Genomic DNA, 15,553 nt, shown 5'->3' on the forward strand with positions numbered 1-15,553 from the left:
GCCCCCACTCCATCGATATCCACCTCAGTCAGCAGGTAGTTTCCCACCACAGATGCAGGGCTAGCGGTTTGATCGTTATATTCAGTCAGGACCGGGGCAGAGCTCAGGCCAGCCTGAGGGCCATCAACAGGAGCGTTCTGCACAGATGAGACAGCTTACTCCTCCATGTACTCAGTGCGGTAAGCTGCACACCGAGAAATGTAGACAGGGTTCGAGTGCATGTTTTCATTGTGGGCAGACATGACATTATATTAGCCGGTGCCCGGGGTTAGGCAGAGGTACACCAGCTCACCCTTCAGGATTCACAGCAGCCTCTTCGCCCTCAGTCCGTGCTCCCCGACCAGGTCCACAGTCTACTCAGGGTCGTGGTAGGGGGAGAGGTGGAGGAGACACCTCAGGTTCTAGTGGTGGCCAGAACCGCTTTTATGCACTCACAGGCCGACAGGATTCAGAGGCATCCCCAGATGTTGTCACAGGTATATTGACAATACATTCTCATGCCATTTATGCATTGATGGATCCCGGCTCTACATTTTCATATATTACTCCATTTATTGTTGGTAAGCTTGACATGAGATCTGAGTTGTTGCCACAGCCAGTTGAGGTGTCTACGCCAGTTGGCGACTCTATTGTAGCTAATCATGTCTATCGAGATTGTACAGTGTTAATTAATGACCGTCCAACCTCTGTTGATTTAGTTGAATTGGTTATGCTAGACTTCGATGTCATTATGGGTATAGATTGGTTGGCAGCTTGTTATGCTAATATTGATTTTCATGCAAAGTTGGTCCGATTTCATTTTCCTGGTGAGCCTGTCTTTGAATGGAAAGGTAATGCAGCCACGCCCAAGGGTAAGTTTATTTCATACCTTAGGGCTCGGAAGTTTATTGCTAAAGGTTGTATATACCATCTGGTTCATGTTAGGGATATAGATAAGGAGCCAGCGACTCTTCAGTCGGTTCCTATTGTGAATGAATTCCCGACGGTATTCCCTGACGAGCTTCTAGGAATTCCCCCGAAAGGGAAATCGATTTCGCTATAGATTTGCTTCCTGATGCGCAGCCTATATCCATTCCTCCCTATAGAATGGCTCCTGCAGAGCTAAGGGAATTGAAGGAACAACTGAAGGACTTGCTTGATAAAGGCTTTATTTGGCCAAGTACATCCCCATGGGGTGCTCCGGTGCTCTTTGTTCGAAAGAAAGATGGGTCCTTTTGGATATGCATTGACTACAGGCAACTAAATAAAGTCACTATCAAGAATAAGTATCCTCTTCCACGGATTGATGACTTGTTCGACCCGTTACAAGGTGCCAAATGCTTTTCGAAGATCGGCTTGCGATCCGGTTATCATCAGCTACGAGTCAGGGATATTGATATCCCAAAAACAGCATTTAGGACGAGGTATGGCCATTTTGAATTCCTTGCCATGTCTTTCGGGCTTACAAATGCCCCAGCAGCCTTTATGGATCTTATGAACCGGGTATTCAAACCATTCTTAGATGAATTTGTGATTGTGTTTATTGACGACATCCTGATATATTCGCGATCGGAAGCCGAGCATGCGGACCACTTGCGAGCTGTATTGCAGACTCTCCAGGACTACAGGTTATATGCTAAATTCTCTAAATGTAATTTTTGGCTAACTTCTGTAGCTTTTCTTGGTCATGTTATTACCGGCGATGGTATCAAGGTTGATGGCCAAAAGATTGAAGCTGTGATGACTTGGCCGAGGCCCTTGAATCCGACAGAGGTTCGTAGCTTTTTAGGCTTGGCAGGGTATTACCGAAGTTTTGTGGAGGGATTTTCCTCTATCTCTGCACCATTGACGAAACTGACACATAAGGGAGCTAAGTTTCAGTGGACTGAGGCATGTGAACAAAGTTTTTAGGAACTAAAGAAAAGGCTTACTACGGCACCTGTCTTGACTCTTCCGGATGGCACCGAGGGTTATGTTGTATATTGTGATGCCTCGAGAATTGGCCTAGGTTGTGTTCTTATGCAGCATGGTAAGGTTATCGCGTACGCCTCCAGACAGTTGCGAAAACATGAACAGAACTATCCTACGCATGATCTTGAGTTAGCCGCAGTTGTATTTGCCCTAAAGATTTGGCGGCATTATCTATATGGGGTTCATATTGATGTTTTCACCGACCACCAGAGCCTTCAGTATTTATTTAAATAGAGGGAGCTGAACCTACGACAAAGAAGATGGCTAGAATTACTAAAGGACTATGATGTTGATATTTTATATCATCCCGGCAAAGCTAATATTGTTGCTGATGCCCTTAGCCGGAAGTCCATGGGCAGTCTAAGCCATGTTGAAGCTGATAAGGTCAAGATGACCAAATATCTATGCCAGCTAGCTAGTTTGCAGGTGCTTTTGGTAGATGTAGAGGGTGGACGCATTCTCGTTCAAAATACGGCAAAATCTTCTTTTGTTACTGAAGTGAAAGAGCGGCAACACGAGGATCCAGAGCTTATAAAGCTGAGGGAAAGTATTCCACAGCAGCGACAACCTTTATTTGAGCTAACTGGAGATGGAGTCCTTAGATACCAGGGCCGCTTATGTGTACCGTCAGTAGGAGAGCTCTGTGCCAAGATTCTTTCGGAGACCCATTATTCTAGATATACAGTTCATCCCAGAGCGACAAATATGTATCGGGACCTTCGATAGATTTATTGGTGGAATGGAATGAAAAAAGATATCGCGGAGATGGTAGCCCAATGTCCCAACTGCCAGCAAGTTAAAGCCGAACATCAGAGGCCTGGAGGCCTAACTCAGTGTATTGAGCTTCCATTATGGAAATGGGACATGATAAATATGGACTTCATCACTGGTTTGCCTCGCACTCCACGGAGGTATGATTCTATTTGGGTAATTATTGATAGGCTTACAAAATCTGCTCATTTCCTGCCAGTCAGGACGACATATTCAGCCGAGGATTATGCCAAGCTTTACATTTGAGAGATTGTTCGCCTTCACGGAGTGCCATTATCTATTATCTCTGATCGAGGGGCTCAATTTACCGCATATTTTTGGAAATCTTTTCAGAAGGGTCTAGGCACGCAGGTAAATCTTAGCACCGCTTTTCATCCGTAAACTGATGGACAGGCAGAGCGTACTATTCAGACAGTTAAGGATATGTTACGTGCCTGCGTGCTAGATTTTAAAGGAAGTTGGGATGATAATCTACCTCTTATTGAGTTCGCTTATAATAACAGCTTCCAAGCTAGTATTCAGATGGCTCCTTACGAAGCACTATACGGGCGGAAGTGTAGGTCGCCGATCGGTTGGTTCGAGGTCGGGGAAGCAGAGTTGCTAGGTCCTAACTTAGTCCAGCAAGCAATGGAAAAGGTAAAACTTATTAGAGACCGGCTGCATACAGCACAAAGTCGGCAAAAGTCTTATGCAGATGTTCGACGACGAGACTTAGAGTTTGATGTAGAAGATTGGGTTTTCCTGAAAGTATCGCCTATGAAGGGCGTCATGCGATTTGGAAAGAAGGGGAAGCTCAGCCCCAGGTATGTTGGACCGTACAAGATTATTCGGAGGATTGGTAGGGTGGCGTACGAGCTTGATTTGCCTTTAGAATTGGAAGCAGTCCATCCTGTGTTTCATGTATCTATGTTGCGGAAGTGCATTGGAGATCCTTCACGTATTACGCCCATTGAGGATATTCACATTGCTGAAGACTTATCTTATGCAGAGGTACCAGTAGTTATTTTAGATCGGCAGGTAAGGAAGCTTCGAACTAAAGAAGTGGCTTCCGTGAAAGTGTTATGGCGAAATAACAACATCGAGAAAATGACCTGGGAAGCAGAAGAGGAAATGAGAAAGAAGTACCCCCACCTATTTACGACTTAAGGTGAGTCGCATTTAAATAATTGCCAATTATTTCTTTACAGCAACTTAATTCGATTTTAAATGACTTGAAAGTGCAATTTAATTTTTTTTTTTATTGCGAGATAGCTATACGAAGCCTAGTAGTTGGAATCTTCAGAATTTGATTTATGCTTTGCAAATGTAACAAATATAGCCTCGCAAATAACGTATTAGCGGACAAGAAATGAAACCAAGGAATTGACTTGACCCATTCGCGGACGAATGTTCTTAAGGGGGGGAGACTGTGAGACCCCAGGTGTTTCTCTCTTCTCTTACGTAATATACGTAACATGGCATAGTTATATTAGGTATATATGATTGGGTATAGCACATTGGGAGAATAAGACTGAAAATGTGTGGTAATATCAAGGAACTAAACTAAAGCTTTAAGTCAAAGGAATCCCTTAAACAAAGGTTCATGGTTAAAGAAATGGCTCGGGTAGCACCCCGCGCGTTCGGAAGGTTTAAGTTAACTTGTACCTGTGGGATAAGACTAAGAGTGTATAATATGCTAAGAATAATGTGTTATGAGGTATTATAATATCACACTGGTCACATGTTAAGTTTTGGAGTCAAGCAAGTTGCGAAATAAAGGTCGGCAAAAGTTATCGTAAATTTCTCTAATAAATTTTCTAAACTTTGGGTCAAATGTATCAGATCATTTCTCCCAATATATAAAGAATTATGGGACCCACAACCTAAAATCGAAGGTCTATGAGTCTAGTCTGCAACCAAAGAAATCTCACATCAAACCGACATTGGAGTAAAGGGTTATGACTGTTTTACCGTGGATTGCCCGGGCTGAAATCGGGTCGCGAACCGGGTCGGGTTAAACAAGTGGTATAAGTCGGAAAATCCGACTTTTAAGGCCCCAAAACATTTAATCTTCGTCCCAAAACAGTGAGAAAGCTTAAGAGAGGGTTTCATGGTGTTCTTGAGTGATTAAGGTGCGTTTTTAACGATTTCTATCATTAAAGTTTGCCCCCGTGCCTAGAAGCGCAATCTCTACGCTTTGCAATCGTTTTCCCCTTCTATTAGCTGTGTTTGGAGCTATTTTTGGAAGATAGAAAATTGTTGTTCTTGCTGGTTCTTCAGGATTTATACTTGGTTTGCCAAGGTAATCATCTTGGGACTCTTTTATGATCGTTTTTACAAAGTTCTATGGGCGTTTCGTCAAGTTAGGGTCATATGGCAAATCTGCCGATTTAAACTCATTTATGAACTGTTTATAGGTGCGTATAAGCTGCATATATATAGTGGTTTTGAAGCTTAGGACGTAAGGAACAACTTTCGTGAAGGAACTACAGGCATTCGGACGTTCGTTGGAGAGGTATGTTAAGGCTAAGCTTCGTCCTTCCTTTTAGCACGAATTTTGGGAAATTCCTAAGACGCCAAATGTGATATTTTACTATTCTGTTGCTAGAAAGACCTTCTGTGAAAGGCATTGGTATCGTAGCTGAAGTATTTTTATGATGCTATTAGGTTGATATTCCACTCGTTCGGTTAAAAAGGGTATTCGACATCTATATATGTCATTTTGTCGGCTTTCTTAAATATATGTCCATATATATGAATTCTTATTCGTCTTTGGGTTATGTGACTTAAAAATAAAGGCATTTAGTATTTGCGATCAGTCCTTCTTCCTTGTTAAAGTGTATTTTAAAATCTCTAAAGTGACACGTCGATTTCAAAATTTTCAAATATAATTTTTATGTTTAAACTACTAAAACATTTGATTTTTTTTTTTAAATACTTTCTTTTACTAATTATCAAGAAATCAGGTATAAGGACTAAGTGAAGCACCTTAAGCTTTTTATGAACATATTCAGAGTTAAGTTATATTTCTAAAAGTCAAGTTAAGTTTTCAAACTTATTAAAAAAAGATATGAGGTTCCACGAGACATTTGTATGCGATACGAAGGTGATTATGAGATTATGAGAATAAGAGTACCAATAAGCCAAGGTTGGCTAAGTTCTTGTTATGGCCTATTATGTGCATTCAAAGTTCATATCATACATGACATATTATGCATGGACTTCGAGCTATAATCGGAGGTAAGGGGCCTATTTGCCCGAAAGACTATATATATTGTACAGATGGCCACAGGTTGGCAATATGATACCGGTTAGCTACCGGGAGAGACCGCCATTGCTAGCATTTGGTTGGGTATGTCATGTATTTACATCAATATATATGTATATATATGTATTCACGACATACGATTACACGAGCATACCATGCATATTTTATTACTATGAGGTTGGATGTCGGCCATGGAGGCTATCAGAGTTTCAATGTCAGGTGGTATCTTTATTACCTTTTTACATCAGCTATGTATGATTCTACTTTCTGCCTTACATACCAGTACATTTTTATTCGTACTGATGTCCCATTGCCTGGGGACACTGCATTTTGTTTCGTGCGTGCAGGTCCAGGTAGGGAATCTGATCGACCCCTCCGCTAAGATTTTGGGGTTCAGCTGTGAGTTGGTAAGCTCCACCTCTTCCTGGAGCTTTCATAGGATGGTTACTTTTGTTGTATAGTTTGGGTATAGTTGGGGCCTTATCCCGACAGTGCTTATGACACTCTTAGAGGCTATTGTGGACACAATATTCTGGGTTTCTTTTTGCTGCTTTCAGTCTCCAGCCCATAGGCTTGGCATGTATATATAGGTGTGTAGGCATGTATGTCTTCAGTCGCGGCCTCGTCAGCCAGCTAGTATTTTATTATTTTGGCTTGTCTACCTATGTTTATATGGCTTATTGTTATTCATGTCATAACCTTACGGTCCAGGCTTAGTATTTCAGATGTTGTGCTGCCCGATCTGTTGGGCCCCCAGTCTAGTTAGCTAGTATGTTTAGTGGCTAACTCGATCGAATACAGTATCGAGTGCTAGTCGTGCCTCCCCTAGTTTGGGGCGTGACAAACTTGGTATCAGAGCAGGTCGTATCCTAGGGAGTCCACAAGCCGTGTCTAGTAGAGTCTTGCTTATGGGTGTGTTGTGCACCACACTTATAATCAGGCTAGATACTTACTGGGTACACGTTGCTTACGTACATACTACACTTGCTGCACATTTTTGTGTAGGTACATATATGTCTAGAGGCCATGTGAGAGCAGAGGCGTGTATACATGCGGGGACCTAGGTGAGCTACATTCCATTTGTCGACCCGCAGCCAGCAGAGTCTCCTTCAGAGTATTTACATTTTTCGTGTCCAATTTGTATTACGGACAGCTACTGTATTTTATTTTATATTCTTAGTTAATGCTCATGCACTTGTGACACCGGGTTTTGGGACGATTATGGGTTGTTCTGTATTGAATTTGTTAAAAGTATTATTATTTACTCTGTAAATCCCCATTCTTTACTATTTAAATTGAAGGAAAATATGATTTCAAAAATAATAAAATGAGAACTCAATTAAGTAATTATTGTTGGCTTTCTTGACAGTGGTGTCCGGCGCCATCATGACCATTATGGATTTTGGGTCATGACACTTTCATTGGCCTTATGAGTGAACTAGTTGACCAAACTTTCAACATACCTGAAGATTTTTATAAGGCTAAAAGATTGGTTTCTAAGTTAGGACTCTCGTCTATGAGAATCGATTGTTGTGAAGATGGTTGCATGTTGTATTATAAGGGTGATGCAGATTTAGAAAGTTGTAAATTTTGTGAAAAACCTCATTTTAAGCGGGTTTCCAGTGGGACGAAGGTTGTTTTGAAGTCGATGCATTACTTACCTCTTATTCCTAGATTAAAGAGGTTGTACGCATCGATGAGTTCCGCTCCTCATATGAGATGGCACTATGAAAATAGAAGGCCTCCTGGTGTTATATGTCATCCTTCAGATGGGGAAGCTTGGAAGCATTTTGATAGGACGTATCCGGATTATGCTAGTGAACCGAGGAATGTTTGGTTGGGTTTGTGTGCTAATAGTTTCACGTCATTTTCTATTTCTGCAATACCATATTCAAGCTGGCCAGTCTTTAATACGTCGTATAATCTTCCGCCTGAAATGTGTAAGACTAGTCCATATATTTTCTTAAATTGTGTTATTCCTGGTCCCCGCAATCCAAAGAGTTTGATTGTTGTATATTTGCAACCTCTAATTGATGAGCTAAAACAGTTGTGGTATGATGGAATCGAGACATATGACATATCAACTTAGCAAAATTTCAACTTGCGTGCTAACTTAATGTGGAACATTAATGATTTTCTTACGTATGGAATGTTGTCTGGGTCGATGACTGCTGGAAAGTTAGCATGTCCTTACTGCATGGAAAATGGTAAAGCGTTCACTTTAAGACATGGCCGAAAGCAGTCATGGTTGTCATCGTCAGTTCTTGCCAGTTGATCATGAGTTCAGAAGGATGAAGAACGCATTCAAAAAGAATACAGTTGAACGTGATTTGCCACCTCCAATTTTGTCAAGTGAGGAAATTTGGGAGAGGGTCCAGAACTTCACTAAAGTTACCGAGGCCCCACCTTATAGATTTCCTGGATATGGTGTTGCTCATAACTGGACAAAATAAAGCATATTTTGGGAGTTGCCATATTGGAAAGATAATCTTCTCCGACACAATCTTGATGTCATGCATATTGAGAAGAACTATTTTGACAATTTGTTCAACACAATTGTGGATGATAAGAATAAGACAAAAGATAACCCGGAAGGCTAGACTGGACTTACAAGAATATTGCAGGCGACCTGAATTACATTTGTAGTTTGCGAACAATGGTAAGGTGTTCAAGGCCAAGGCCAGCTACACATTCACTTTGGAACAAAGACGACAGATTTGTGAGTGGGTTGCAAACCTAAAGATACCCGAGGACTATGCTTCGAACCTAGGAAAACATGCCGATATGGTTGAAGGAAAGCTAACTCATATGAAAAGTCATGACTGTCATATCTTCATGGAAACCTTAATCCCTATTGTATTTTTTCGTTTGCCTGAAAATATCTGGAAACCCATCACAGAGATAAGTTTGTTCTTCAAAGACTTTTGTTCTACCACATTAGGGGAAGAAAACTTATTTAAATTGAATCAGAACATTCCTGTAATCAATAATAAGCTAGAAAGGATTTTTCCACGTGGTTTCTTTGATGTGATGGAACACCTTCCAATTCACCTTCTACACGAGGTGCGAGTTGGAGGGCCGATTCAATGCAGCTGGATGTATCCATTCGAGAGGTAATAATCAAACCTTGATTTATTCTTGTAATTTTCCTTAATGTTATCGTCTAATATGACAATGTGCAGGACTATCGGCAAGTGTAAATAATTTTTTAAACAGAGGAATATGATAGAAGGATCCATATGCGAAGCCTATGTTGCAAAGGAAACTGCCCATTTTTATTCTTACTACTTCGACAGTCATGTGCCATGTGCTATAAATAGGCCCAATCGGCACAATGTCATGATTGAGATTGATCCAGTATATCCACCAATGTCTATATTCAATCAACTAGGCCGAGGTTCTAACAATCGAACAAAAAGGGGCATAAGTAGCATGGAGTACAGATCAGCTTCAAATCATGTGTTGCTAAATCGTCCGGAAGTTCAACCCTTGCTTAAGTAAGTGTTGACGTAAGATTAATTTACATGGACTACTATTTAATCTGGTTGATACAACTAACAAGGTTTTCAATGAGTCGCTCAGTGACTTTGTGAGTCAATTTGGCCATGATGTTGTATATTCTACATTTGAGGCATGGTTTAAAGAGTGTGTAAGTGCATCGTACATACTTTCTCACATGTGAATATACATACTTTGTCACTTGTGAATATACTTGCTCACTTGTGATTTATTTAACACTACATGTAGGTCAATAATCCAAACAACGGTGTTAATCAATTTTTAAAAGATATATCTTGGGGACCTGCACCTACGGTTACAACTATGTCTAAGTATTTTGTGAATGGTTACAAATTTCACACCGAGGAATGCTTCAAGTATAAAAAAAAAGCAATAACAATGGGGTGTATATTATAGGTGGTAAAGGCAACCAGGATGGGGAAAATGATTATTATGATGTGATCAAAGAGATTCTAAAATTATCATATTCAGGTTGGCCAAATAAGAAGATCATACTTTTCCGATGCAAGTGGTTTGACCCAACACCTAGAAGAGGTACAAATGTGCACTCGCAGTACAACATAATTGAGGTTAATTAAAAAAGGGAGTATGATCACTATGATCCTATTATAATTGCAGAAAAAGTTAGGCAAGTGTATTATGCTCCATATCCATTGCGGAGGGATAAGGCTGATTGGTTGGTTGTAATCAAAATTAAGCATGTTGGTAGGGTAGAATTTGAGAATGTTCTAGATGTTGCTTACCAAATCGATACCTCAAGTGTTAACCAAATGGTGGATGATCAGTTAGAAAATGACTTGGAGCATCCTCAACGCATATTAGAAGAAGTTGATATGGAGGAAATAACAATCATAGAAAATGAGGACGAAGAATCACCTAATGAAAATGAAATAAGTGAAGAGGAAGAATTTTCGTACGAGGAAGGATACTTCGAAGACGACTAGCATGTTAGTTTTTTCAAGTGCTCTCAACTTATCTAGATTTATATTCTCAATTCTAACATTTTTTTTAATTTATGCAGATGACCGGTAGGGGTCGAGGTAGGTCTAGGAAGGATAAAAGGCCTATTGATCATGATGATGGTGCTACACCCTCGCTTCCTTCCACTCCACACTTGCATCCCTCCGCTGTTGATGGTCGGCAGCAATCTTCTAGGCACACATATTTTCCACTACATCCATCTACTCATCAGACTACCTACTATTCGCCCTCCCAGCAGTATTCTTACCATTCTCCACCACAGGGCTATACCCCGCTTCCTCCACATGATCCTGCATATAGTTACATTGGTCCATCGAGTCACCAGTCACAGGGCCATGTGGTGATACGCCCGTCATCTGCTCCATTTGCTTCATCACCAGCTGGATCACATCCATCTAGATTTCAGTCACCCGGATCGCAGCAAGGGTCTAGATCGCAGCAGGGTTCTTAGATCACAGCAGGGGTGTGGATCACAACCATCTTCATCAGCGACCCAGTCTCCCTCTCCATGGAGTTCGTCTCCTAGCATTTCTAGACTTCGCCTTCGGGATAGTAGCGCTGAGCCAGATGCCTCACCTTCTGTGCACGCTTGAGATTCATCGGAGAAAGATGATCCAGAGGAAGTGCGGTATGATCGTTATCATAGGATGATCATCAGGCCTGAGGGCAATGGGTAAGATTTATTTATTACTTCTTTGTTTTTGCTGAATTATAATAGTTAGTCTTGTATATTTAATGTAACTGCTATGTTGCAGGTTCATACCTAATCATTGGACTACAAAGATAATCACTGAAGCTCTTGGCCGGTTGTATGATGCACCCTATGTGACTTGGAGTGAATTTTCATCGGAGCTCGTGGAGCAAATTTTCAACCAATTTAAGGTTTTAATACAATTCTTTTTAATTTAAATACTTTATTATCAATATTTTCATTTAACGTTACACACTTCATTTGCAGACTAAGTGTGCCTGGGAGGACCGGCATAACAGTGCCATTCTTGCAAATTTTGAGTCCAAATGTCGTAAGAAACTATTTGATTCCTTCTATTGTACTCAGAAGAAGACCAAGAAGCCTTCATGGGTTATACCGAACATATGGGAGGATCTACTGAGGCAGTGGACCACTGATAAGTTCGAGAAGAAGAGTGAACAGGGAAAGAAGGCTTGAGCATCTGAAAAGGGTCATTGCATTGTGTGGGTGCAAGGAGCATGGGGACTGCGATAAGACTACTAGTAATTCCTTAAAATATTTAATTCTATATATATCAAACTATATTTATATATTTTAATTTAGTTAACATGTTTTATTATATTTGTAGGAAAAAAAATATGGGAGGAAGATGACTCATGATGAGTTCTTCATGGAGACTCACATCCGGAAGAAGAAGACACCGACATATCCAACTAGATGGGTCGAGGACCGGGCGAAGACTACATATGTAAGTTTCATAACTACTATAACTTGAAATTAATGTTTATAATATTATATAGTTAATAATTTTAATCATTCTAAATAAAGGGTCGCTACAAGATTAATGTGGAGGAGTACACTCAGAGCTTGCCACCGAATGAGCAACGCGAGCGACCACCCGTTTTAGACGAAGAAGCGCAGAAGATATGGTTGGATGTTGTCGGTGGTCCTAAAAAGGGGATAGCATACGGCCTTCCAGAGAGATCATTTCGGCGTTATAGGGCTGGATTGCAAGGTATAGGGACTTCCGCCCAAGGCGAGGCAATTGATAGGTCGACTATCTCGTCTATAGAGAAGAAGATCGCAAAGTTAACAGTAGAGCTTGAAGAGACAAAGGCTAGAGAACAAAAGAGAGATAGACAATTTGATACCCTTCAAGTTCAGCTAGAAAAGAGGGACCAACAATTTAATCTCCTCCAAGGTAAGCTGGCCAATCTTCTTGCTAGTGGTGCTTTCCCCATTCCGCGGTCTCGTGAGCCTTTCCCAGATGCTAATCCTTCTCGTCGTGATCCTTCGAGCCATGCCGACGATGAAGCTTCTAGTAGTGAAGATGGAGGTGATGCAATACAAAACACTCATTGAATGGTGTTTGAACGTTTAACTTATGAAATGTTTTGTTGTTGGATATGATATTTTGTTAATATAGTTTAGTGGAAATGGAGATGACATTTTGTTAATAATATAGTTTTGATAGTTGTTATTGTTGTTGTTATTTTTGTTATTGTTGTTGATATTGGTTGAATGGCAGCAATGTAATGCTGCCATTATAGGTGATTGGTTATTGGTAGGTGGTGCAGCTATAAAACAACTGTATTCTGCCAAATAAATACCCATAAAACCGACCGCCTACCGACCGAAGTCGGTCGGAACTGTCATTTGAATTTCCCAGAAATTCAAAGTTACCGACCGACTTCGGTCGGAATTTTTCACTTTAAATATTAAATATTTTAACAATTCCGACCGACTGCGGTCAGAATTTTTAATTTTACATTTTAAATATTTTAATCATTCGAACGAAATCGGTCGGAATTGAACAATTTTTAAAAAATAATAATTAAAATTCCGACCGACGTCGGTCGCTAATTTAAAAATAATTTTAAAATATTTTCAAAAATACCGATCGAAGTCGGTCGGTATGGTTATTTAGTGTCAGATAATTTGGTCAAACTGCGTTGACAAATACCGACCGATGGCGGTCGCACCTCTATTGCGACCATTCTTTTTTCGATGAATTGAAACCGGTCGGTTTTTATTCGATTCCGACCGATTCGGTTTTGATGGACGCTTTTTGCCAGTTTTTTTTTTAGTGTCATCTCATAATACATTAGTGTTAACTACTGAAGCAAAGGGATGACATGGAATGAAAATGAGCCAGCTTAGTCATTGTGTCAAGTAGGGCATTTATTTATCAAAATCTCTTCTGAAAATTATAACTGGTGCTAGTCAGCTATTACAGTTCACATATGCAAAGTCATGCAACAGTTCCTATATAATCCATCTTAGAGCTTCAATCTCTATATTCATGGGCACTTGCGCCTGCCTCCGCGGGTGGTCATATTAGCATAACATTTGCCACATTTCTCTAGGTTCCCATATTGGCCTGGCGGAACACATTTGCATCTTAAACAACAAGTAGCGCATGCTCTTAGGCATACATTCTGCCTCGAATGCAACTTGCACCTCACCTGGCATAGGGGAACGCAGTCTGCACATACATAAATAGAAAAACTTGTTACCGAAGGACATTCCAGAGATCACTTGAAGATTAATTATAGAAAGAATTTAAGTTAGTTATCATTGTATCAGGTTACCCGTTAATGTTTATTATAGAGATTTTCTTATAATTACCTTACAAGTGACTTAGGCTAGTTACCACTGTATCAGGTCACTAGTTATCATTGTGTGTGACTTATGTGGAGTTCCCTTCTTCGCTACTGCTAATAAAAATTGTTCTAGACGAAATAAGAGTTCGACCCCATGCTTATTTCTCACCTAGCTAGTTGATAAACATCTTTTATCTCATTCTCGATATTGAAATATACTATAAGACCAATAAGATTGCAGATCTCATTATCAACCTTTTGGCCTAAAATTATAATAAAGCCGTTTGATTATATTCTTAGGAACCGTACAAGCATCTTTTGATGCATACGGTTCAAAACAATTGTGATTCAACGTCTAGATTCCGATCCTTTTTCTTTTACTATTCTTTCTTTTAATGGAGATATATAGTGTGACTATGTTTCTATTGCGCGATTTCAATGCATAAGATATCGTATAAATAGTTTTCTATTACAAATACAAAGAAAGTCAAATTTGTTTAAATACTAGACATAAGAAAACAGGGGACAAATGTCGGAAACAAAGTAAAGATAGGACTTGAACTCTTATATAAATGCGTTATACCTGCTGTGTTCTTTGGTGGTGAAACGGGGGGAGTAGGGACTGGTGGTGGTGGAGGCTTGACCGCCGGAGATGGGGATGGTGGTAGCTTGACTGGAGGTGGCGGTGGAGGAGGAGGAAGGGTGACCTGGGTGGGTGGGTATGGAGTGGATGCATTGACTGGTGGTGGTGGGGGGCTTGATATCTTACCATGAGGGAAAGCACCAGGGGCAGTGTTGCTATCTCCGTTCTGCAACCAAAAGGAATAAAAGGTTCATGAACTAACACGTCACTTTTGTGAACTACGTATGCTTTATGTTTGGGTACATATAAAAGAATCTTTGTACTCTTCATAAATGTAAGTAGTTTACCCTAGTCCCTAGTTAAAATGTGTTAATCATGAGCATGAATTTAAGAACAAAAGTCTTTTATGGCGAATAATGTAAATGCTCAGTCATGCTTAGCAATATAATGGAAAATGTACGATACGACTCTAGAGTTCATATATTAGGTTCTATTTAATCTTATGGATCTAAGCATAGTAAACTAGGTATCTTTTGTAGTTATAGAAATGAAGTGTTGATGATAGACATACGCTAGAAGTGATGAGAAGCAAAACGGCAAAGAGAAGTGGCATAGGCTTGAAAGCCATAGTGAAAGCAAGTAGCTGGAGGGCAAGAATGGTAGTAGCTGGAAGAGAGCACAACTCAGAAACTAGATGATGAAAGATTTATGACAAAAAGATTAGGTATATATAGGACGTGGAGCGTACACAAGGAGAAGCTATGAATTTCCGGGTGTGATAGAATCCATTATTTTCTTCGGGCGGTGTACATAGATCGGGTTGGTTCAGATTTTTTAATTATCAAACCAAATCAATAGTGTAGGGTTTTTAAATCTATAAACTAAACTGAACCAATAAAGTTTGATTTTTCAATCTCGGGTTTTTCGTATTTTTCAATCTCGAGTTTTTCGGGTTTTTCGGATATTCAGGTCGGGTTTTTTCCAGTAAAGTTTTCACACAAAATATGTAACTTGTGCTGCAAATATTTCTTTAGTCCTAGTAAGATTATTACAACTATATAATATATTTTTCAAGAAAATAATACAAGAGTATGAGATAAGTCATAGCATTATATTAAAATATACAATAAAAAGAATAATAAAGTTGCATAAATCAAATATTGCTAATTAATAAGCCATAATAAAAATTAACATAATCTAAAAATATT

General features: G+C 39.9%; 1 protein-coding gene across 1 annotated transcript; it reads right to left on the reverse strand.

Annotated features, from left to right (window-relative positions):
* Positions 1 to 13,322: 13,322 nt before the first annotated feature.
* On the reverse strand, positions 13,323 to 15,033 carry LOC107795848 (uncharacterized). The gene is made up of 3 exons (XM_016618551.2): positions 14,917 to 15,033; positions 14,346 to 14,571; positions 13,323 to 13,644 (listed from the first exon to the last, which is right to left on the reverse strand). The coding sequence occupies exons 1-3, from the start codon at positions 14,971 to 14,973 to the stop codon at positions 13,460 to 13,462; spliced, it is 468 nt and encodes a 155-aa protein (XP_016474037.1). The 5' UTR covers positions 14,974 to 15,033; the 3' UTR covers positions 13,323 to 13,459.
* Between the last annotated feature and the right edge of the window lie 520 nt (positions 15,034 to 15,553).

This window comes from Nicotiana tabacum, chromosome 14 (assembly GCF_000715075.1).
Source record: "Nicotiana tabacum cultivar K326 chromosome 14, ASM71507v2, whole genome shotgun sequence".
In the NCBI taxonomy this organism is placed as follows: domain Eukaryota; kingdom Viridiplantae; phylum Streptophyta; class Magnoliopsida; order Solanales; family Solanaceae; genus Nicotiana; species Nicotiana tabacum.